This window comes from Grammomys surdaster, unplaced genomic scaffold, assembly GCF_004785775.1.
Source record: "Grammomys surdaster isolate TR1022 unplaced genomic scaffold, NIH_TR_1.0 174, whole genome shotgun sequence".
Classification (NCBI taxonomy): domain Eukaryota; kingdom Metazoa; phylum Chordata; class Mammalia; order Rodentia; family Muridae; genus Grammomys; species Grammomys surdaster.
In genome coordinates, this window is record NW_021604622.1 from 5,273,854 (window position 1) to 5,297,531 (window position 23,678).

Sequence of the window (23,678 nt, forward strand, 5' to 3'; positions counted from 1 at the left end):
AGAAGGAGAAGGAGAAGGAGAAGGAGAAGGAGAAGGAGAAGGAGAAGAGAAGGAGAAGACTGAAGTAACAAAGAGGGAGAAATCTAGCCAAAGACTTCAGAGTGATAGATGGAATTAAAATTTGACTTTGCTCAGAAGCAAGTCTCATTGGAAACACACTCATTCTTCTCCTTTGAATTCCTGAGACAACAAAAGTCTAAATGCCAAAAGTATTGACTCCATTTTTTGAAGGATTGAGTAACTTTACTAACCTGCTCTCTGAAAATTCGGCAAAATCACTCTGAAGTTCAAACTTGAACAGAACTTCTCCAATTAGATAGCCATTAGAAAATGCCTTTGCAAATGACTTGGGACCTGAATTTTAGACATTGAAATAAAAAAGTAAATACAATGTTATTATTCTGTGACATATACAATCAAACCAGCATAAGCAAACATGACCATACCATGTCTTGACTGTATTTATAGAAACATCTTTTAATAATCAAAGTAAAAGATTTTAAAACTAGACATTAATGTTCCCAAAGGTAAACCAGTAGTTGATAAACAAAATTTTAAAAGAAGTAGAAAGTCGTTTCCAATTAACATTAAACAAAACACAATACAGTTAATAAATAACCTTTAATGTAAAAACAACCATCAAGAAATTCCGTAAAATTCTGCTCTAAATACTTTAGCTATGTCTCCAATCTACAGGGATGTTCACTCTGTCCAATAGAGATGCAGTCTGATTCTTTTAAATACAGATTTAATTTTGACCTCTAAAGTAGCTATTTTACTAAAATCATCTGTACATTTAAAAACCATCTTTCTTGAACACAATGAGGACTTATTTCACCACTGCCCTGTTTTTATGCAATGGAATGATGGTAATATCCCAGAACAGAGAGTTCTCAAAGGAAATTAAAAAAATACTAAGAAATAACCTTAAATGTGTTAAACATTTGTAACAGTTAGTATAATGCAAATGTAACCATTCCACAGTCAGAATCATTAAAATAACAAAACAGCACACAAGCACTATTGCTCCTGCATCAGGAAAGGTGAGCCCCCAGTCACTGTTGAAGAGACTGCAAACTGGGTCAACCACTTTATAAAATGGCATGGACGATCCTCAAAAAACTAGGCATATGTCTACCATATGACCCAGATAAACCACTCCCTGGAGTATTCCTGAAGGACTCCACACACTATTCCAAAGATCCTGGCTCATCAGCTGAGTTCACCCTCATGCTATTCACAGTGGGCTAGGAAATGGAGACCTGCAGCTGATGAATGGATGATGAGAACCTGGTGCACAGAGATGATATTCTATTCAGCGGTAGAGAGAACTGAAACCATGGGATTTGCAGGTAAGTGGATGAAACTGGGAACTATTACACTTGGGTAAGCTGGACCCAGAGAAACAGACGTCGCTTATTCTCTCTTACTCTTTCCTTTAAAATGTCCTCAAGTGTGGGAGCAAAGAGGATGGTAATAAGGGAATGAGGCTCACAGGCCTCACTCAGGGGACTCTACACCACTGTGTTATCACTTCTGACTCCAGCACATAATATTACAATATTACATAAAGATTGATATTTCTTTCTCATAGTACTTAATAGTTCAAATTTTTAGGGTGACTCAATGAGATAGCACTTGTTATTTAAGGCCATTTCATCAAAAGTGACAAGTTTTGCACTTATTAGTGGCCTAGAGTAAGCTTGGCCTTGAGAGACCAGCTTGATCCTTCTTTTACAGCTGTTCACACAGAACATGCTCATTCAATCTGACAGACTATCCTAATCAGTCATACCTGTCCCTATGATATCATCCTTAAGGAATGGACACCTCTCAGGGAATAATTCACAGTTCACAGTACATATTACCTCCGTGAAATAAGCATCTATTTCACAGTCAAGGTACTACCCAGTGTCCTTACTTTAACATGGCACCACTTGAACAGCCAAGAACTCCATGATTATTGGCATGACCTTTCATTAAATGGGTGCCATCTGATAGGATTCTTCGAGAGCTAAAGCTAGTAAAATCCCAAAGGCTTTGTTCACCAATGGACAGAATTGTGTCATTGTCTTCTTCTAACTGTTGTTACTTTCTATGCCCCTGGAGGTCTCCCGACGCACATCAGAGCTATTTCTGGGTCTGGCTGCCATAACTATCCTCAGTGGGTCATTCTATACTGTCAATTACATCTTTGTTTCAGTTTCCTCCCTACTTTCCTTTCTAAGCCATCCCTATTTTCTTACTGTGCTAACCAGCCATTTGATCTAGAGCCCCTGTCAGACTGTAGATATGTCCTTCTTCCAGATCCTAGGTCTTTGGGGGTTGAGTTCAATTTTTAAGCATACTGCTTTCTTTTCAGAAGCTGTTGCTCCATCTACTTCCATGATACTCCTTTCTGTAGCTTACATTATATTTATTTGTGTCAATCCAAAGCCTGGGGTTCATCCCATAAATAACTAGGATACAGATTAATATTGTTCCAACTCCCTTGATATAGCAGATAAATGGTTAGTAGCAAAGGATTTGCTACAAAAAGGATTTACTTAAAAAATAAACTCATAATCCACTTCTTTTGAAATGGCACAAATATTAATTATGCACGTCTGATAGAGTGAAAGTCAAAGGAAGAGTAATCAGTTATTTGTTTGACTGTCAGGATTGTTTATGATAAAAATAATACAACATATTGTTCAGCAGATCTTCATGCATAAAAGTCCACAATTTATTGTGAACTAGATAGGCAAGAAGGATTATACTGAGTAAAATTCCAGCCAATGAGAAGAGCAACAAAGAAGCCTGTAAAAAAATGGAACAGGCAGGAAAGAATGCATGCAAGAAATGAGGCAGAGAAAGGAAGAGGAAAGAAAAGCAGGGACGTTAGAGATATGAAAATTACAAGTAAATACATTGTCCACATATTAACAAGATGCAATAAGTCAAAACAAAAGAAGGCGACAGAAGGGGAGGTTAATTCAGGGAGACACAAAATCATGAAGATAGGAAAAGCGTTTCTCCCCTCTGTTTCCTTGTGTTTTTCGTCCCACTTAATGTCACTAAGTAGTGTGACTAATTCCATAGAAACCATTTCCATAAATCAATGGGCCACCAGCCAACATTTCCTATGTGAAGAAGTGACAAGTTTCCTCCAGGACAATGAACAGTAAATACTATAAGAACTGTGTCAGGGATGCTTTTCATCTTTAACACAGATTATTTTTCATCTGTGGATTGAGGTTGTTTAGCAGGAGCTTGACCTTCACCTCCAACCCGTCAAGCCACAAGCCTGGTCCTCATCACTGAAACTGGCATTTGGCAAAATCTTTAATGTGCTCCTCTGCGACAGAGTTGTCTGTTGGGCTCTAGCAGTAGGTGAAATGGCCATGTGCTTTTCTATCCACTTGGCCCAGAGCTAGATGGTGAAAACACTTAGTTATCTACAGTCCCAAGTGGTAGTGAAGGATTTGGAAGAAGAAGCTTAGTTTTATTACTGATCTGTTTATACACCACTGAATCCTACCTGATTAAGCAGCAATAGTTTTTATGTGTAAAAGAGGAAGATTGAACCTAGTCCATAAAGAATTATGAGAATTAAATGAGGCATTGCATGTGAAGCACGTGGAGCCATGACTGACCCACAATGTGTTCACTGATGGTTTTATTGTCAATATTACACCTTTTTCAGAAGATGGGCCGTGTTAGTTATACAGTCTACTCACTCTGTAATAGACCTTCAATGATGAAGTTATATGCACACTTCCCCAACGAGGATTTCAGTGCTCAGAAAGTAAACAGTGGACACTGCCCTGAAACCCACATGTGAGCTCACTGTTACGGACAGGTAGAATATACTTTGACCATTCTGATCAAGCCTCTATAGCCAGTTAATTTTTACAGAAAGATATTGAATGGTTTGCATTTAATAAAATAAATAAATATTAAGCAGCTCCATAATACTTTCCATCAGCTATTTCAGCACAATACATAAAGGAGACATTTTAGAGAATCCTAGCTTTTTGTAGATATGACTGGAACCCATGCTACTTTGTACACAGTGGTCTTTAGATCCTTGCAATAGGATCAAAGATCTTGTCTACATATCAAGTGCATTTTTGTAAAATCTAACAAATTCACTTTCCTTTGGAATAGATAAAGAGCCCCTTCTGGCAGCTGAGAAATAGCCTGTCTCTAAGAGGTCTTGGCATTCTGTAGAGCCAGCCAGCATACACAGAAGACCTTGGCCTTCTTTCTTGAGCATAGCCAATATCATAGAATACTAAATTTAGATAAGGATGGTTTGTGGATCAAACAGCAAACCTGATCTTAAACAAGCCTTAAAAAAACCCCAATACAAAACAAAACAAAACTCACTTGATCTTATATCTGAGCTCAGCTTAGACAAAAGCAAGAGACTGTCCCAAAACACCAATGGGACCGAACATCCCCTAATATGGTTAGTGAAGGCTCCTTCCTTACTGATCACAGCTCCGCTCTGCTTGCCTCTCCCTGTTGCTATGTATGACATTAAGAAATACATTCAGAGAATTTTCTATTTTTTGGGAGGATTGAACTCAGGGTAAAACACTGTTTTCAAGAACTCTACTCAAAAACACCCCCTAGGAGCCTGAGCTCTTCCTAACAGTAAGAGGTTGCACACTTTCTCACTTTACAACCACTCAACAAAACAAAATTAAACACAAAACAACACAACACAAAACAAAAAAGCTTCATCCAGCTTTAGCTGTGTTCTGTGGCTTTTTTTTTTTAAAATCTGAAGTAAAATCTTAATCCCTAGGTCATTGAAGTTCACTTAAGAAAATACTTGGTGTCATTATTCATGAAACTCTGCTCTTAAAACCTTAGATATGGGTCTGGAGAGATGCTCAGCAGTTAAGAGCTCTTTAAAAGTTCCTGAGTTCAATTCTCAGCAACCACATGCTGGCTCACAACCATATGTAATGGGATCTGATGCCCTCCTCTGGTGTGTCTGAAGATGGCTAGATGGTACTCATATACATAAAAAACAATACAAAAGAAAACAAATAAAATATTAGATCTGGTTCAGAGAATGTTTGCTGGTTTTACACCTACTGATGAATTTCTATTGGAAGGAATCTGTATTTTAATAGAGAAAAATACAGATACGTTGTTTTCTACCAGAAGCAATATGGTTTATAATGATCCTTAAGCTGAAATACCAGAAAATGAGTGATTTCATGACACGGTGTAAGAAGGTTGGGACCTAGAGACAGCCAGTTTAATGTCTTAGCTGCACAACTGCAAACCAAGCTCTAATAAGATATGACTTAGTTTATGTATTAATACACCAAAGAACTAGATAATATCTTGTCTTTGTTCAGTTTATGTTACTGTAGCAGAACAAAACAAAACAGCTACTTGTTTAAAGTTTTTCTTCTCATTTCTAAAAGTAAGAAGTTCAGTGCCGAGGTCCGAGAACTTGGCAAAGGCCTTCTGGCTGCATCACAACAAGGCACAAGATGCAAGTGCAGATGCAAGTTTAAGATGAGCACAGGCTAGGGACTATCCATTCATCAGGATCCCAGCCCAACAATAGTTGACCCTGCAATAATGGACTAACTCCATGAAGGCAGATTCCACAAGACCAAAACAGTTCTTAAAAGGTATCACCGTGAGGACCATAAGGAAGGCAATTACATTTCAACATAAGTTTTTTGGGAGAACCATCAAAACATGTTCAGTAAAATCCTAATACATCATAAAATAAGTATTCAGTTGGACTATTTATATAGCTCCATCAAAAAAAGTAAAACTTGAGATTGAAAACAAATAAACTTACAAAAGTATCTGAATAAAATATAATCAGCTGGGCATAGTGGAGCAGCCCAGTAATCCTAGCACTTAGGGACTGAGTCAGATGCATTGCCTTGAGTTTTAGGCTACTAATGACAGGGACAGAAGATTCTGTCTCAAGAAGCCAACAAAATAACCAATAAAGTATGCCCATAAAGATTAAAGCAGTTCTCAAGAACTACTAAAATTGAACATAGAATAAACTAGCCATTTGTGAAAACCCAACTATAAAAGATAATGAACAAGGACCTTATTTCTTAAAACACAAAACTGAACCACTTAATTTAAAAAATATGTAAACAATATTTTTTTATGTATTGATTGCCAATGCAACAATGTACTCTAACAGCAGAAGAATTTATAGTGAGTGAAATTTTCAAAGCTTTTAGTTGTAGAAGGAAACTAGAGAATGCATTCAAACAGTGTGTCTTTCTTAAGTATCATGAAGTGGGAAGCAAATATAATCTAATCCAATTTTCATCAATATGTTGATGAAGTGTGTCCATCAGAAATGTAATAAAGATCAAGCATTAGCTTGATTTGAAGATTATTCTGATATCAGATCATTTCTAATTGGTGACAGCAATTAGACGTATGGATTTGTTTTCCTCTGAGTGTACCTGGCAAACAAGGTTATATATTAGGTTAATTTTCCAATAATACATAGTCTGATAGCCTTTTTCCTGTTAGAAATTGTCACACATATTATAAAATCCACAAAGATTGATATCATAGAATTTTTAAAAACTGCATTACATTAATAAATTAATAAAACTGAGCTTCTTCACTCTCAAAGCTGTGGGTTTTAAAGGGTTAAGCTGCCTTCTTAAGATCCAGTTCTATCAAAAGTCTTCATTATCTTTTGTTCTCCCATACATTGTCATAGAGTATGTTATATGACAGGAGCTATGCTGGGCACTATTCTAAACTAAGAATTGGGACAATGTTAAAACAATGCTTACTGAATATCTAGCAGATGTTGGCTAATATTGCAACTGGTTATCATCAATATTAATAACCTGCCATCTTCTCAAATACACATTAGTGATTACTTTACTTAGAATAAAAATAGATAATAATCTAGAGATTGTGATTGCTATTCAGCTATCATGACATAGAGGAATTTAGTTCCTGAATGTAGCTGTCTTTTTAGTGTGCCTTTGATAGTGTTGTTAATAATCATATTTATGACCACAGATAAAATAAAAATGCACATAATTAATTTGCTTAGGTCTTTCAATTTATCCATGGTCAGAATCCAAGAGTCATGCATCACTAGCTATGTTCCTCTTTATGATTAATCTGATCTATATGAAGATTTGAAGCCGTATTTCTTAGTTCAGGTTATTCTTGCTGAGGAGACGCCATGAACAAAAGCAAGTTGGGAAGGAAAGCATTTATTTGGCTTATGTTTCCACATCCAGAGTCCATCACTGAAGGAAGTCAGGAGAGGAACTCAAACAGGATCCTGAGGCAGGGGCTGATGCAGAGGCCATGGAGTGGAATTGCTTACTGGCTTGGTCTTGGTGGCTTGCTCAGCCTGCTCTCTTATAGAACTCAGGACCACCAACCACACCCACAATGGACTGATCCCTCTCATATCAAGCACTAATTAAGAAAACACCTGAAAAGCTTGCCTATAGCCAGATCTTATAGAGACATTATCTCAACCGAGACTCCCTCCTCTCTAGCTTGTGCAAAGTTGATATAAAATTAACCAACAAACATCTGCCATTTATGAAGAATGTTCTGTTATAGCATCATAATGCTCATTTGCTCCTAAGGAAAATGAACAAACGTCTTATAAAAGAGAAGCAATGTGTATTCTGTAGAGTAATTGAGTGTGGTGTTGGGGAGATAGCTCAGTGCATAAAGTACTTCCTGTGTAACCATGAGAAACTAAATTTAGAACCCTAGTATCCATGAACATAATTTGGCATATTGGTATGTATCAGCACTTCATGTATAGAGAGTGTAGACTTGAAACACACTAGCCAATCCCTTTCTCCAAAACAAAATGAGGTTCAGTGAGAGAATATATCTCAATAATTGGGTTGAAGAGCATAAGGGAGGATACCTTCTATCCACCTCTTCCACCTCCATGTGCACACAGAGGCGCACACAGACATACACAGAAATATAGCACAGAAATATAATATATAATATAGTAAGAAATAAGTCGATAAGTACCTCGCAAAGCACTTTCAGAAGATCTCTCTGTGCCACTCATTATCTATTATAAAATTAATTTTTGTAGTGGATGGGAATTAACAGAGACCCAGACCTACAACTAGACCATATGCAGAGTGAGAAGAGCCTTTGGAACTCTTAGTCCTAAATGATGTATCTTTATTAGATTCCTCTCGTCTTCTTCAGACTCAGGGATCAACGCTGAAGAGAAGGTGGAATGGTTGAAGAGTAAGAGTGGTGGGAAGAGCCTAAGGAAGTAACATTTACTAGACACAAGAGGACTGAGGTACATATTAACATACTGAAACTGTGGCAGCATGCACACGACCTGCACAAGATCAAGTCAGGCAAAACTCTTGGCATGGATAAGGAAAAGTGGGCACAGATTTTACCCTTAGCCAAGATGCTGTTTGTGACTAATAGCTATTGGAACAGGGAAACTAAGTCATCTTTAATGGAATGACACTGGTTATATCGATAAGAAGCCAGGAAAGGCCTCATGCTAAGTTATAGCTGGCCACACTAAAGAGGCTCCATGATATGTGTGTGCACTCACACATGTATTTTGTTTGTTGTTTTGTTTTAATAAATAACATGAAGCAGGACTGGGAAAGGATACGGGAGAAGACGGGGACGTGGAGAAAATATAATAAAAATAATTTTCACGAGAAAAATAAAAAGATTAAAATTTAAACTGATTGAATCATAATACATTTCCATACATTATAACAAAACTAATTCTTGAATCCCAATTATCATTTTGGATTAATACATTGCATTGTAGTTTAATACAACCCATTAAGTTATACAACTAAGTGTTATTTCCAGGGAAAGTGATTCAGTTAAATTTATCTTATTGAAGGTTATTAGGTTCCATTGGCTAGATTGGAATCTTTCTCTATTAGATTAATCAGCTATCTAGGGACTTCCAAGTACACGCACACCTGCCCAAGTGGAAGATGACTCTTATCGATTGAGATTATGGAATACCATTTCTCTGCTGTAGATAAGCAAGGTAGTTCAGGACCTAGTTTCCTAGTTAATTGACATCAACTGACTTTCAGTTTCTCTCGAATAAATAGAGCTTCTTTAGTCTAATCAAGGCACTTACATGCCATCTTGTTTCATTGTCCCACAACAAATGGACTGAACCACTCTTAATCAAGCACTAATAATCAATCTCACCTTTGCTGTTTAACCATTTGGCAATTGACTTACGTTTTGAAACCTTTTAAAACTTGCCTAGGAGGCTAAATGGTTAAAGGTCAATACAAAACAAAGCAAAAGCAAAACAAAGCAAAAAAATCAACCAACCAACCAACCAACCAACAACAACAAAAATCACCCAACTGGATGATAACCCTTAGAAGTGAGTTTAAATGGATGCTTAAATGAAAGATGGATTGGTTAATGGATATTATTAATACATAGATATCCTTACTTGTAAACACTAATATAGAATATCGTGCCTAAAAGCAAAAGTCAAGGACCTAGGTTTATATCCTAGCTCTACATTCTATTAAATGTGTACCCATGACTAATATGAAAGCATTCTCCTTATCATTTTTATTTGAAGATGTTACTACTCTGCTTGTTTTTAACACCAAATAAAAAACTAGTGTAATAGTATATATTATACATCTATAAATGTTTAATAGCCCATAACTATTAATTTTATTGTGTCAATTATATAATTATATTATATTATATTATATTATATTATATTATATTATATATAACATAATTATATAGTTATGTTATATATACTTACATGTTATAAATTATGGTTGAGAAAATAACTCTTCAAAGAGTCCATAAAATATTTTATAATAAAAGCATACATGTTTTAACAAGAAGTTTGACTTCCACTTTTCAATTTCTTATTTCAATACTAGATAGAATTTTCCTTTTAGACTCTAAAAGCAACCCAAGCAGCATAATCCAACTAAAGGAAAAGCATGAAGGATATATATATATATATATGTGTATATATATATATATATATATATATATATATATATCCCTGTTCCCCAGGGTAATCAGCCCTGATATACTTGGTATATACTGATATTTTACATAGCTTCATTATGTTTGTATAAATCACAATATGAAGATTTACAGACATATTAACAATGCAACACACCACAGTATATGCATTTCTATTCCCCAATGCCTGTGAATATATCTGTATATGTATTTTATAGTTAATAAAACTATAATACTACTAGTTACAGTAAACTACAATATTTGTACTCAAAAATACACAAAAATTGCTACTTATTCCATGGTATAAAAGAAGAAAGTTTGCGCAACTGTTTCTATATTTTTCAGGTTGTTCATATTATTTCTGTTCCAGAATCAGCATAGCAAATGCCCTTATATGATGATTCTCTCTGAGATGACTAAGATGACACGTGAGGTTTTGCACTCACTATGTGCCCCCAACGTACTATTTAATGTTTTACATGTATTATGTCATTTAACTTTGATATGATTCATGAAGAGTCATTGGAAATGCTGTTTTTAAATACAGTGGACTTTAGGCTACTTGTTAGTAAGTGGTGAATAAGAAATTTAAAGTCGGGTAGTGTGCTCTCCAATCCCTTTCTGTTACGTAGCTCCTATCAAGAAGTCTCCAATTACTTTCTTTAATTTACACTGTTTTTTTTAATATCATAAGTTTTAGAAATTATTCCAAATCTTCCATCATACCCACAGAACAGCTTATCTAATGAGATAATTTCTACAAGAGTCGGTGTGTTCTATTAGATACACAGGAATCCCCTCTTGATGGAATATATTCCCTGTACTCTGGATAGCCCTTTACATGCATAATTCGGCTATGTCAGAGACTGTGTACTTAGACATCTTGTAGCAATTGGGTTTCAGGAACGGCTGCATTGCTAGTGTTTAAAATGAAATTAGCATGGTGTGTCTCTGCTAACAAGTTCCAGATTTATCCTGCAGGAAAAGACAATCTGGGAATTTTCCATTCATAGCTTATGTTGTTATAATTTTTCATTTAAAATGTCTCCAAGCTTTTAATCTCCACAGAATGAAGTCATACTTCCTTTCCAAACCAAATTTCTCAAACGTATTAGTATTATAACAGCATCTGAAGTTTTCATCTTTATGATTAATTTTATTTACTTTTTCCAAAAGTGTCTTACTCTGCAAGGGTCCTACAGACTTGAGGAAATAATGTGGATCTTATTACCAAATAAACGAACCAACTTAAGCTAAGAAATGTGTGATTGTTATCTCAGAATAGTGCAACTTCGGGTGTGATACTGAATTTGGGGGGACAGTACTGTGAGAAAGAGGAAGCGATAAGTGATAAATACTGTCCTGAGTTTAGCATCTTATTTGAGCAGAGAAACTCTCAGAGGACCAAGGAGACGGGACAGGGAAAAAGAATTTATCATTGCTCATATCAGCATGGAGGAGCCTTGGAACATAATAAGTCTAATGTTTATGCCTCAAATAATGAGACTTGGGTTACTCCGCTTGAAGATCCTTAGATAGCTCACACCTGCGCAAACACTACTGCCCTAGCAACTTCTATATATGACCCAAGGCTGAACTGACATCTCTGCTTTCATTGGTAGCAACTGGCAGGGAGGCAAGAATCCTCTAGGAAGTCAGGTTGAAATGATTTGTTCTGAGAACGTCTTGCTAGAAGGAAAATCTGTAGCAATTGAAAATGAGCTCCCAATAACGAAACTATAATTCCATTCCTCTCCCAGCGAGGAGAAGACCATAGTGAAGTGCTATGGAAATACATTGGAAGTGTCTGGTTGTCACCCAATCTGACTTGTTTGTAACTTCCTGGGCCATAAGAATTTAGGAACTACATGGACAGCTTTATGCTTCTGATAAAATCAAGTAAAGTTAGCTTAGCAAAGGTACTTCAAATGGCTAAACTTGGTAAAGTAAGCTTAAAGTTCCTAAAACTGGCAAATGGTAACAGATTCTTCATTTGTTGTGAAATAGGGGGAGTGTGATTGGATCTAATTTATCCTGGAGGAAACACAGAACATAGTTGCAACTACTGAAAGCACGTCCTACTCCATGGACTCGTTTCTGCACATTTTGTTGCAGATGTCATGAAAGCAAAGCAACAGTCAGAGTACAGACAGGAAACAACTTTACTCCACGTAGGAGCAGACCAGTACCTAGAATGTAAGCTTCCCTTAGAAATAGAGACTATATCAGAAAATACGAGGGCTGAGACCACGTGATGAGGGCTAATGCCAGAGGCAGGATGAAATAAGAAGTTCCCAACTTGGTTAGGTAGCACTGAGCAGGGCTGGCCAGCACTGCGGGGTGCTGCTAGCCAATCTGGAGCTACTTTCTATCAGCAAGCCCCCCTGTGCTCGCTTCAACCACCTGCCCTTGGCTGTGTTCACTCACTCACGGTCCGGGACACCCTCAAATCCTGGTTGAGCCACTGGCACAGGATCTCCGACATAGCTCACTGGCGCCTTTGACTGCTTGCAGGTGCTAGGAACTTTCCAGGAACTCAGTCAGCTGGACTGCGTCTTCCCGTCGCCCAGGGCAACCAGTTGCTAAGGAAGCTCATCTAGGCTGGAGTTAGCTCACCAGCTCCGAGAGGAGGAGACACCACTGTGTAGCCATAGTTATCAGAAATTGTTGTCTGCCCCCTACTGGTTTGTAAGACCTGATCTTACGCTTTAAGAGGCTGAGCAGCAATTATAATAAAGGCTTTCTTTAAAAAAACAAAAGGACAAAAATCAACATTATTGTCAGATGAATTAAAAGCCTTATTTCTCTTTTGTAAATAACCAAGGGTAGACTATAGAGTTACTTGAAATCATAAGCTGGTTTTGAAAAGTGGTAATGTGAACCGGAATGCAACTTATTCTATAAAAGATCAATTCTCTAAATTATTCATTTAACACTTTTTATAATTATTATTATTTTTTACTGTCAATAAAGCCCAAGCTTCACAATGAAGTTTATATGAGCCGTTCTGTCTGGCTTTGATTTCACAAGTTCTTTGCCCAGAAATAATGACTTACTATCTTTGAACCTCACCGTTCTTTCCTATAGATGCAGACACAATGCTTGCTTTACAAGTTGAGCATATTAAATGAAAACTCACACTCTGATGACTAGTTCCTGCTAGAAGCTCAGTACACGCTTCAAAGTTGCTTTTTCTTGTGAGGCAATGTAAGGGCTTGCATCTCGTCCGTATTTCAAGTAGATCGGAGTTGATTGCGTTTCAGAAGTTTTAGGCAATTATTTCATGTAGCTGGTTTGAATTTATTCACGAATGTTCATGGTCACATAGAGACTTCTGCGCAGTTTTTAAGGCTCATTTGGCCTGCCTCGTGTTTTTCATTCATTTCTCCACATTCCCTCTAGTTTCCTCTCCTCTGCCTATTTTAGAGTGACTTCATTCAGCTGACATTCATTTATGCAAACGCTGTCTGCCTTCATGACCACAATAACCACCAGGCTGAATGTTCTCTGTAGGCTGTCCTGTATGACAGGCACAATTCCTAAAGCCCTACTATACCTCTTTACTTAGACACTAAGGTGAATTCTACTAGGATGTTGTTTATTGAGGACTAGACACTAACTCCTCAAAGAGCCAATGAAGTATATAACAAGGCATTGAATGCAATAAGACAAAATATGTATATAAATGCATGAGGAATATTCTTGCTTTATATATGTATTTGTGTGTGCAGTAAGTGTGTGTGTGTGTGTGTGTGTGTGTGTGTGTGTGTATTTACATGTAGAGTAAAAGATATTTCTTACCATTCTCCAGTAGATAGTTACAAACTCATGGTCACATAGACATCCATGGTTAAAATCTGTGGGTTAGCACAAAGTTATAAATATGAAGTAGGCAAAGGTAGGGAAAGGCGGTGGTCAGAAATCAAAGAGTGTGAGAATATTTGTAATGAATATTGTGTGCAACTACACACACACACACACACACACACACACACCAATGAACAAATAAACTTTTAAAAGCAGTAGACCAGATGATAAAGACCCACTGAACATGCTTTATGTTCTAGCTTCAACTCAATCATATTCGTAAGCCACAAACTTTTACTGTAGCCTCAGGGAGTTAGTAACCTCCATACTTCTTTCTACTCTTGATAAGATTTTTATTGTGATTTAAATACCACTGTGTATCCAGTTAACCAGTATTTCTGAATACTTATGACATGCTAATCTTGTTTAGTCCTATTTCTTCTACTTTACAAAGTGTTAGCAGTTTCTTCATTGCAATTGGAATTCAATGACAGGCTTTCCCAGTAACTCTATAATGAAGGTTGTCTGATTCATTGAATATTTAATTCCATATTACAGCCCATTTACTTCCACCATGAGGAATACCATGCCATGCAAATTCCTAAATTCTAAATGACTAGTCATATCAAATCCTGTTCTTTAACTAACATCATAATTCTTCCCCAGTTACTCCTTATAACAGTCAGTGACAGATTTTTTCCTCTCAGGCTCAGTAGGCTCAGATGCACCAGCAGAATCTAAATGGACACATTTGTTTCCTATTTTTGCAAGCCCAGACTGTTGAAATTCTGTGGTATGAGCCAATGAGTGCCAAGAGGCCCTTTAACACACAGCACTTATTTTATAATATATGAGTTAAGTTGTGCAATTTATTGTTCCTTTGTGCTATGGGCTGGGTGCAATTCCTCTGGACTTACATGTTAATCACAAAAGGATGTGTGAACATGGGAAATGCCTTTTTCCATGTTCTGCTTTTAGTTATGACCATAATGGCAATCAATATGGAAGTTTTTCTACACTGGGATGCTCTACTATATGACCCTGCACTATCACTTCTGAGGATACATCCAAGGGACACTATATCCTACTATAAAGACACTTGCCTTTTCATGTTCACTGGCACTGTATTCAAAATAGCTAGAAGAAAATGGAAATAGCATTATTGTCTATTAGCTGATGAAAAGATAATGAAAAGGAAGTATACATATGCAGGTATTTTATTGAGTCATAAAAATAAAATTATTATAAGTAAATAGATATAACTTGAAAAAATTATTGTTACTCCATATGCCAGGTGTGGAATATTTCACTTCTAGTTCTTAGCCATGAGGGGGTGCTTCTTATCATCTACCCAAATAATGCAACCTATTACTACTTCCCTTAGTTTCTCACTATAACTTGCCAGTGAGACCCAATAGCTGAAAACATCACAGATTTGTGTCACTAGACAAGGGGAAGGGGAAGGGGAAGGGGAAGGAGGAGGAAAAGGAGAAGAAGAACCTGGTACCAATCTGTAAACTTCCTTCTAGGTAGCTTTCTTAGTGATAAAAGGTACTCTTTAGGATTCTAGGAAAGAAAAGTAATCAACAGCAGCAGCCCACTGTGAACTTTGTGAGCTACAGTGATGGTCAGCCTTGATTCATACGACGGCTGGTGCATCAGTGCCATAGGTGATGTTATGCAAGTAACCAACAACTTTGCGAATGGACTAAAGCTCATTTCATAGGATGGTACTCAGGCTTGGTATAGTAAACATGACCAAGAACACATGGCTGAAGAGATCGTGGACAAGGAGAGAGTGTACATTATTTTTCTGAATAGACATGATATCCCATTGTCTTCTGAATATTTGTCTTTTACTCCTGGATCCATTCTGCTCTCAGCCCTTAGCAGAGAAACTTCATTTTGCAATTGACTATTTTTCATAGAGAGGTTCACAACTGGTCAATAGACATGGTCGATCGATGATGGTAGAGTGTGCAGGCCTAATAGCGATCAACATAATGTCTCATCCCCTCTCTTTAAGGCTCAGAGAACGATGTTATAAGAGGAGGTAGAAATCAGATGTAAAGATCAGAGAATATGCAACACAAAGCCATTGTGTCTTCTGGACATGACCCGGCCGTTGTACTTAAGAACTCAGAGCAGATGTGATTTCTGCACAAGATTTATTAGCACAAGGTGAAACTAGTCAAATGTCCAGCATGGATGGGGAGGTACCAACAAGCCTCCATCCCTGAGGAGCTATTGGCAATTGAGAGCTCCTGGTATGCTGCTCATTCTCTAGTTCATAATTTTACACTATGCACGGGGGTAGGGGGAGCACTAATTACTCTCAGTGGACTATAAAAATTGGAGTAAACATAATGTTTATAAGGAGATAAGGTGCGAGAATCTGAGAGAAGTTGGAGGAAGGATGGGGTATATGTTGTAGACATGCACGAAATTCTCAGTAAATAAATAAACACATTTAAAAAAAATCTTTGATTTTTTTTTTATTTTAGCCTCATCCCCTAATGTTACAAACTAAGGTTAGCAAGATGATTCAGAGGGTAATGATCTCAGTTCAATCCCACATTAGGGTGTAAAAAGAGAATTCCACACAGTTGCCTTTTAGCCTCCAAATACACTCTGTGGAATGTGCACACCAATACACACAGACATACATACACAGACGCATACACACATGCATGGAATATAAACAAATATAAAAATCATTTAAAAATTACAAACTATCAGAGCTCAGTTAACAAACACATAGTCGTGACAGAGTCCCAGTTCATATTTTATAATTTCTCACATTCTCCTGACGTCTTTTGATCTCATATATCTTCCTGTATTTAAGACAATCAGTTCTAGCCAAGTGTTGGTGACATATACCTTAATCTCAGCACTCTAGAGACAGAGACAGTCAGATTTAGAGGCCAGCCTCATCTACAGAGTGAGTTCTGTAGCCAGGGCTACACGAAGAAACCTTATCTCAAAACACAAAACAACACGAAACAGCAACAACAACAAAAGAGAATCAGTTCTATAAAGAAGTACCTAGAATGTCCACAGTAATTATGAATGTTTGCTGTAAGAACAAGACTGACAACAGTGTATGTGATTTCTCACTCAACATACACGTGTCATTCACTGAATGGTCCTAACAATTAATAGTTTAGAATCAAGTTAATTCCCAATCAGGATTAGCTGATAAACTTTCCAGGTACTTGAGAAATAACCTCAGGAAAAATAAAAGCTTGATATCAGAGGCCTCATCTTTATTTCCTTTTTTAAAATTACAAGTTATTATTATTATTATTACATGTAAAAGAGGAGTGTTTATTATTATTATTGTCATCATCATTATCATTATCACATATAAGAGAGAAAGGTGATTATTATTATTATTATTATTATTATTTATTACATATAAGAGAGGTATGTACATACATGAGCTTCAGTGAGCACATAGAAGATAGAGTGCAAATTGAAGAAGTTTGTTCTTTTGTTTCACCATGTTGGTCCCCGTGGTGGAACTCAGGTCATGGACTTGGCCTACTCACTGAGCAACCCTGCCAACTTCATATACCTGACCATACTGCTAATCACAGAAGGGAAGGAATTGGTTGGTTGACAGCTCTCAAGGAACGTTAAGATAATTGATTCAACTCTGTGATACTAAGAGGTGACAGCTCATGGGTATCTGATATTTTGATAACAATACAACTGACATTAGAATATATTTAAAACACTAAGTTTATTTTTCCATAGCCTTTGAAACAATAAGACTTGTGTTTATTTTCATTTCTGTATGAGTTTATATGATATTTATTGTAATGTTTATTCTAAAATGATGTGAAAAATTAAGAATCCTGAATATAGTTGGAGATATATATATATATATCTCGCATGTATGTGTATAATAAAGTATCAATATTGACTACATGAAGTTAGCATAGGCTTTGGGTTTGGTTAATATTGATCTATGTTACCTACATGTTTTGTTTTATAATGAAATTTATAAAATTACTTTTTTGAAGTTAGTATAACTTGCAAACTCACTGCTATGGTCATTTGTGGCTTCGTGTAGTTCTCCAAATATATATTATTATTTTATCTTTGCTTTTTTAGATTTTTAAACTGTTACTCCTGATGTGCACCAGAGTTTCTTCCCTTAACACAAAACTAGTTACTTCTTTCTCAGGATGAAATCAGAGGTTCTGCAATGCTGGACAGTGTAACAGGAAAGAAATGGCCTTTTTGATACACTGGGTTTTGCTCAGTTCAGTTGTCATTCCTTTTTTTTTTTTTTAGTTCTTATTTTAGTTTAGTATTTATACTTTAATTTGTTTTATTGTCATGTTTTCAAATAGATCATCAAAACATTTGCAATTTTATACTCACTTTGCTAGATTCTCACCTTTCTGTTACTATGTCTCATATCTCTAGTTCTAGAAAATAACACTAATGATTTTGTCAGAACTTTTGGAGTAGAGCTAGAGAAACCTGCTATTTTAGCAGCATTTCATTCATGCATACCCAGCATTAAGCAAGCTATAACATGCTATGCTTTAATGTCACATTTAATCTTTAGGCGTTAGTGAGGCAGGTAGAGCAGAGGAAGCTCTTTCTATAGGAGTAGAAAAATGACATAAAATTTTACGAGTTTATGAAAACAGAGATAATATATATGTATGTGTATGTGTGTGTGTGTGTGTGTGTGTGTGTGTGTGTGTATTCCATACTTCTCAGTGCTTTCCAGAGTCTTAGATTTTGCCATTTGGTAACATTCTGAACGCAGTTTTGAAAGTGTGTTAAAGTTGTCAACTTCATGTGTTTTGTGAGAAGTAACATAAAAGCAAATAATATTACTTTTTTCTAGTATGTTTTGCATTTGTAACATTTTGCACACAAAGAATAAAAAGCACAAAGTCTGCTGATTAAACAGTGCAAAGACAGTGTATTTACAGACTGAGTCCATCATTGCCCAACTTTTACAAAACTTGATATATAAATGAGGCGGTTTGCAGCCCTGTGGGAGGAGCAACAGTGTCAACTGGCCAGACTCCTCAGAGCTCCCGGGGACTGGACCACCAACCAAAAAGTACACATAGATGGATTCATGACTCCGGCCGTATATGAGGCTTAGGATGGCCTTGTTTGGACATCAGTGAGAAGAGCGGCCCTTGGTCCTGTGGGGGTTCGATGCCCCAGTGTAGAGGAATGCCAGGACTGGAAGGCGGGAGACCTGGAAAGAGGATAACTTTGAAATGTAAATAAAGAAAATATTCAATTAAAGCAAAATAAATTAATAAATAAAAATAAATAGACAGCACTGCTTGCATATTCTAAATCTCCATGATGTCTGTAGACTTCTGTTTTAGAAAGCTGACTAGTGTGTGTGTCTCTGTGTGTGTGTGTGTGTATGTGTGTGTGTGTGTGCATGTATTGAAAGACATTTTTAAATGCTCATAATTTATTGCGCTCATTTATTTTGAAGGTATCAGTTATGTGTATTCTTGACTAAAGAAAAATAGGTGTTGAAGGAAATATTTTCATTGTACATTACAAATTTTAAATGAATCTGAAAGTTTTACTCTATGCAATCCATATCCATGAACTTCACCCTGAAAAAATGTCACAGAAGAGTACCATTGTGTGTTCAATTTCATAGGAGAAAAGACATGTTACTTTCAATTGTGTACCCTAGAGAGACTCCTGAATTTTTGTATGTCTAACCTGGATATTGAAATCATACTACACCAAATTTCATCATAAAATAAAATCCAGTGTGAGGCATATATTTGTTTCTGGTTACTAGAAAATTTGATACTTATATTCTTTTTTTCTATTGGTTATTTTATTTACTTACATTTCAAATGTTATTCTTCCCGGTTTTCTCTCTGCAAACGCTCTAGGATTTAATCCAAGATGGTGATTTAATTATCAGATCATTTAAAGCAGTGCTTCTCATCCACCTTAATGCTGTGATCCTTTAATGCAGTTCCCCATGTTGTGGTGACTCCCAACCGAAAAATTATTTTCATTGCTACTTCATAACTGTAATTTTGCTAATGCTGCAAGTCTTAATGTAGATATGTGATACGGAGGATATCTGATAGTGAATCCTAGAAAGAGGTGCTCAACCCCAAAGGAGTCATTATCCACAGGTTTAGAACCAAAGATCTAAAGGCTCAAAAAACTTGATCGAACTTTACCAAAAAGAGATGCACATACTTAAGTAAAGTTAACTTCTGTTTTTCTGCTTAGTTATTTTTTTCTCTTTCCCATCAAGGTAATAAGAGCCATATGGAAATTTAATTCGCTCTAATCTACCCCAGATGTGGAAAAGACAAAATGTGATGAAATTATAATGAAAATGCATATTTTTAAAAACATTGGTTTGTTTATGCCTAATCAGTTTTTGAAAAGTGGAACTCAGTGTTCAAATGCTCTTAACTCAATCTACCTTCCAGCTAGATCTCTTTTTAAATTTCTACTAAGCTCAAAAAATTACTGTCATTAAGGATACTTATGACATTCTACAAAGAAAAAGCAACAGAATAACAACATTAATCATTAATAACAACTAGAAAATTAATGATTATTATGTATGCAAAAATAATCATGATGTAATTCCAAATACTTAAACAATTGTTATATTAATCCCAGTGAATCTTCATTTCATCAGTTGAAACAGGTAGAAAAATGGTTCATAAGGACAATTCTGCAAATATGCAAAGTTTATTCGTCACTCAGGGAAATAACTTCTGATCTTCCAGTAACTCTTATTATATAACCTTTCCAAATTGTCTCAGACTATAGGATAGCTCATTGCTGCTAAGCATAATGACCTGTATTTGATTTCTGGGCCCATCACTGTGGAAAGAAAACCTTACTCCTGCAAGTTACACACACACACACACACAGAGAGAGAGAGAGAGAAAGAGAGAGAGAGAGAGAGAGAGAGACAGAGAGACAGAGAGAGAGAGAGAGAGAGAGAGAGAGAAACAAAGACAGAGACAGAGAAAGAGAGAGAGAGACAAAGAGGTAGAGAGAGACAGAGACACAGAGACAGGGCCAGAGAAATGAATAAATATAATTTATTTATATTTTTTCACTTTTTGAGGTTTAATTTATTATTATTGTTGTTATTGTTGTTGTTGTTGTGAGTGTGTGTGTGTGTACACATAGACCAGGAATAGGCTTCAGGTCCCTCTGGTCTTGTGAACTGTCTGCTACATGTGCTGTGAACCAAACTCTTAATCTTTGTACTGGTAACCAAGTGGTCCTGAATATGGAGCCATCTCTCTAGACTCCCGTGAATGGAAATTTCAAACAAAAAGTCAGTCCTAAAGATAGTATGGCCAAACTAATGTGGAGGTTCTGCGAGACCTAGTTGCCTGTTAATGTCTGAACCATTGGCAGGATAGCTACTGATTGTTCTACTTGTGTTGCTTGCAGGTGGTGGTCTTCAAAGTCTTCTGATGTCCCCGATTTTGCATCTTCTTTACATAGTCTGTTCCTGTAGCTCTTGCAACTTTAAGCTATTCTTATTATATTGGAGTTATGTGATAGTAAAATATCAGGGAAACAAACAGTATAATTTTGGGTGAAATTCCATTATCTTGGTGAAATTGTTCCTGGGTGATAGCTTGCTGAAGTGTTTCTTAGATTTTTTTTTTCATTTCTTTAGGCAGGTTGAAAGGCCCAAAAGGTTCAGAAAAATCTCCTCCATGTGAAGAAAATCTCATATTTTGAAGAGGAGGCCTTTGCTATAAAGGATGTTTTGTCAGAGCTATACAAAGAGAGGTAATGACTCTTCACAATGAGAACATCGGCTAGGCTCCTGGAAGTAAAACCAGTGCAAATGTATACACTACTATACATCAGCTCAACTCTCTAGTTTTTCTCTCACTTATTAAGTTATCAAAGGTATTAAATATTTCTAATGTTTACTGGCTCTTGTATTTCCAATTTCAGATGAACTGGTCTAGGCTATGGTTATTTACATCTTCCACTTTCTACATTTTAGCATTGCAATTTGCCCTCAATTTTCTGATATGGCCTATACATGTCATTACATTTCCATTTGTTTCATGTTCTGATGAGAATGGCCATTTCTAAGCCCTCTCAATGGTGGAGGTATAAAGTTAGAGAGAAAGAGTAAGAGAGAGAGGGAGGGGAAGGAGGAAGAGAGGGAGGGGAAGAAGGAAGAGAGGGAGGGGAAGGAGGAAGAGAGGAGGAGGGAGGGAGGGAAGGAAAGAGAGAGAGAGAGAGAGAGAGAGAGAGAGAGAGAGAGAGAGAGAGAGCTCCATGTCACCCATGTCACCTTCATGCTTAAGCTAAGCCCAGGGCAGTTGTTTTCATACCAAAACCAGGGCAGTTGTTTTCATACCAAAACCAACAATATTTTATAGAATGTCATCAGAGAGCTAAGCGTATCTGGTTCATCTCTGGTGTATAGCTACCATGACACCTCTTGCTGTCCAGAGTGCCTCATTAACTTCTTCCTTGGTCATGATACTGGCATAGCACTTATCTTCCCTCAATACCAGATCACATGTCCACACTTCTGTATTTCCACCAATTTCTTCACTCCTCTCACCTTTCCTTGACACTATATTTTTAGATCGTTTATTTGTGCGCCTTTGTTTATTAAAGCAGACCATCATGTACGAGTATTTGTGTGTGGTCCTGATACTCTGGTTATACTGTTACACTTAAAGGTGAGGACTTTGTGATGCCCATAAGGAGATCCACTAGTCAGTCACAAAAGAAACCTGAAGCAATAACAACAAATTTAATTATTTATTAACCGAATGGTGTAGGTGGAAAAATATTTTAAAAGATACTGAAGTTACTTTCTGCATTTATAATTTCCATATCAACTTAACTAGAATTAACTTCCTATCTTCAACAGTAATATTTTTAATGAAATTTCATTTGTATATTTCAAATGGAAGAGTACACTTTGAAGCAAGGTTCACTGAGTAAAATTAGTGTTACAAAACACAATTCTTAGTGGTAAGAACATTTGGTACTAACGCATAAGAATCTAAGTTTGGACTCCCAGCACCCATCTCTCAGTGTTCGACTATATATTTCTCCAACCCCAGCAACCATGAATCTGAGAAAAGTAGATCCTATGCTTTTGTTGCCAGCCAATAGAACTGAAAAAAAAAAAACCATAAACTTAAATTTCAGTGAGAAATCTCATCTCAAGGTAATATGGCAGAGAACATAAGGAAGAACATCCAACCTCCTCCTGACATCTGCATACATGCATATAGAAGTATGCATATGTATATGCATATACCACACATGCACACAATGTGCATACACACACACACACAAGCACACACATGCACACATTCACATGGTCACACATTTAAAAAGTGAAACAACTGTTCACAATTATGTACAACTCCCCAGCCCACATTTTGTTTAATTTTTCTCACATGAGCTAATATCAATGTGTCTTCTCGTTCTGATGCATTTTAAACTTGACAGAGACGGTGTTTGTAAAATATAAGAATGATTTTCATACTTTATGAATTCAAAGGTTTTATATGATTGTTGGTCATCCACAAAATGATATGTATGTTTTCCTGGACAAGATTCTACAAGACATTAGTGAGAAGTATCTAGCTCCTCAGTTACCAGCACTTCTCCTCAGTATCTTTCCTTCTCTAACTCTAAAATATGGGCTAATCTGGACTTTTTCCTAGCCCATTCTTTCATAACACACTGTCTATCTGGAGGGATTTTCCCTGCTTAATTTCCAAATAGTTTTCAAAGTTCATTTTAAGATTGTGCTTTATTATGAATTGTAATAAATTGGCTCCACTGTAGTAACTAGAGTGAATGTTTCT

General features: G+C 36.5%; 1 protein-coding gene across 1 annotated transcript in view; it reads right to left on the reverse strand.

Annotated features, from left to right (window-relative positions):
• Spef2 (sperm flagellar 2) overlaps positions 1 to 12,493 on the reverse strand; it is an 82,969-nt gene extending 70,476 nt beyond the window's left edge. Inside the window, exons 1-2 of the mRNA XM_028767664.1 lie at positions 12,436 to 12,493; positions 252 to 354 (exon numbers count right to left, since the gene is read on the reverse strand). Of these exons, the coding sequence (XP_028623497.1) occupies positions 252 to 354; positions 12,436 to 12,493 (161 nt within the window). The remainder of the gene's footprint in view (positions 1 to 251; positions 355 to 12,435) is intronic.
• Between the last annotated feature and the right edge of the window lie 11,185 nt (positions 12,494 to 23,678).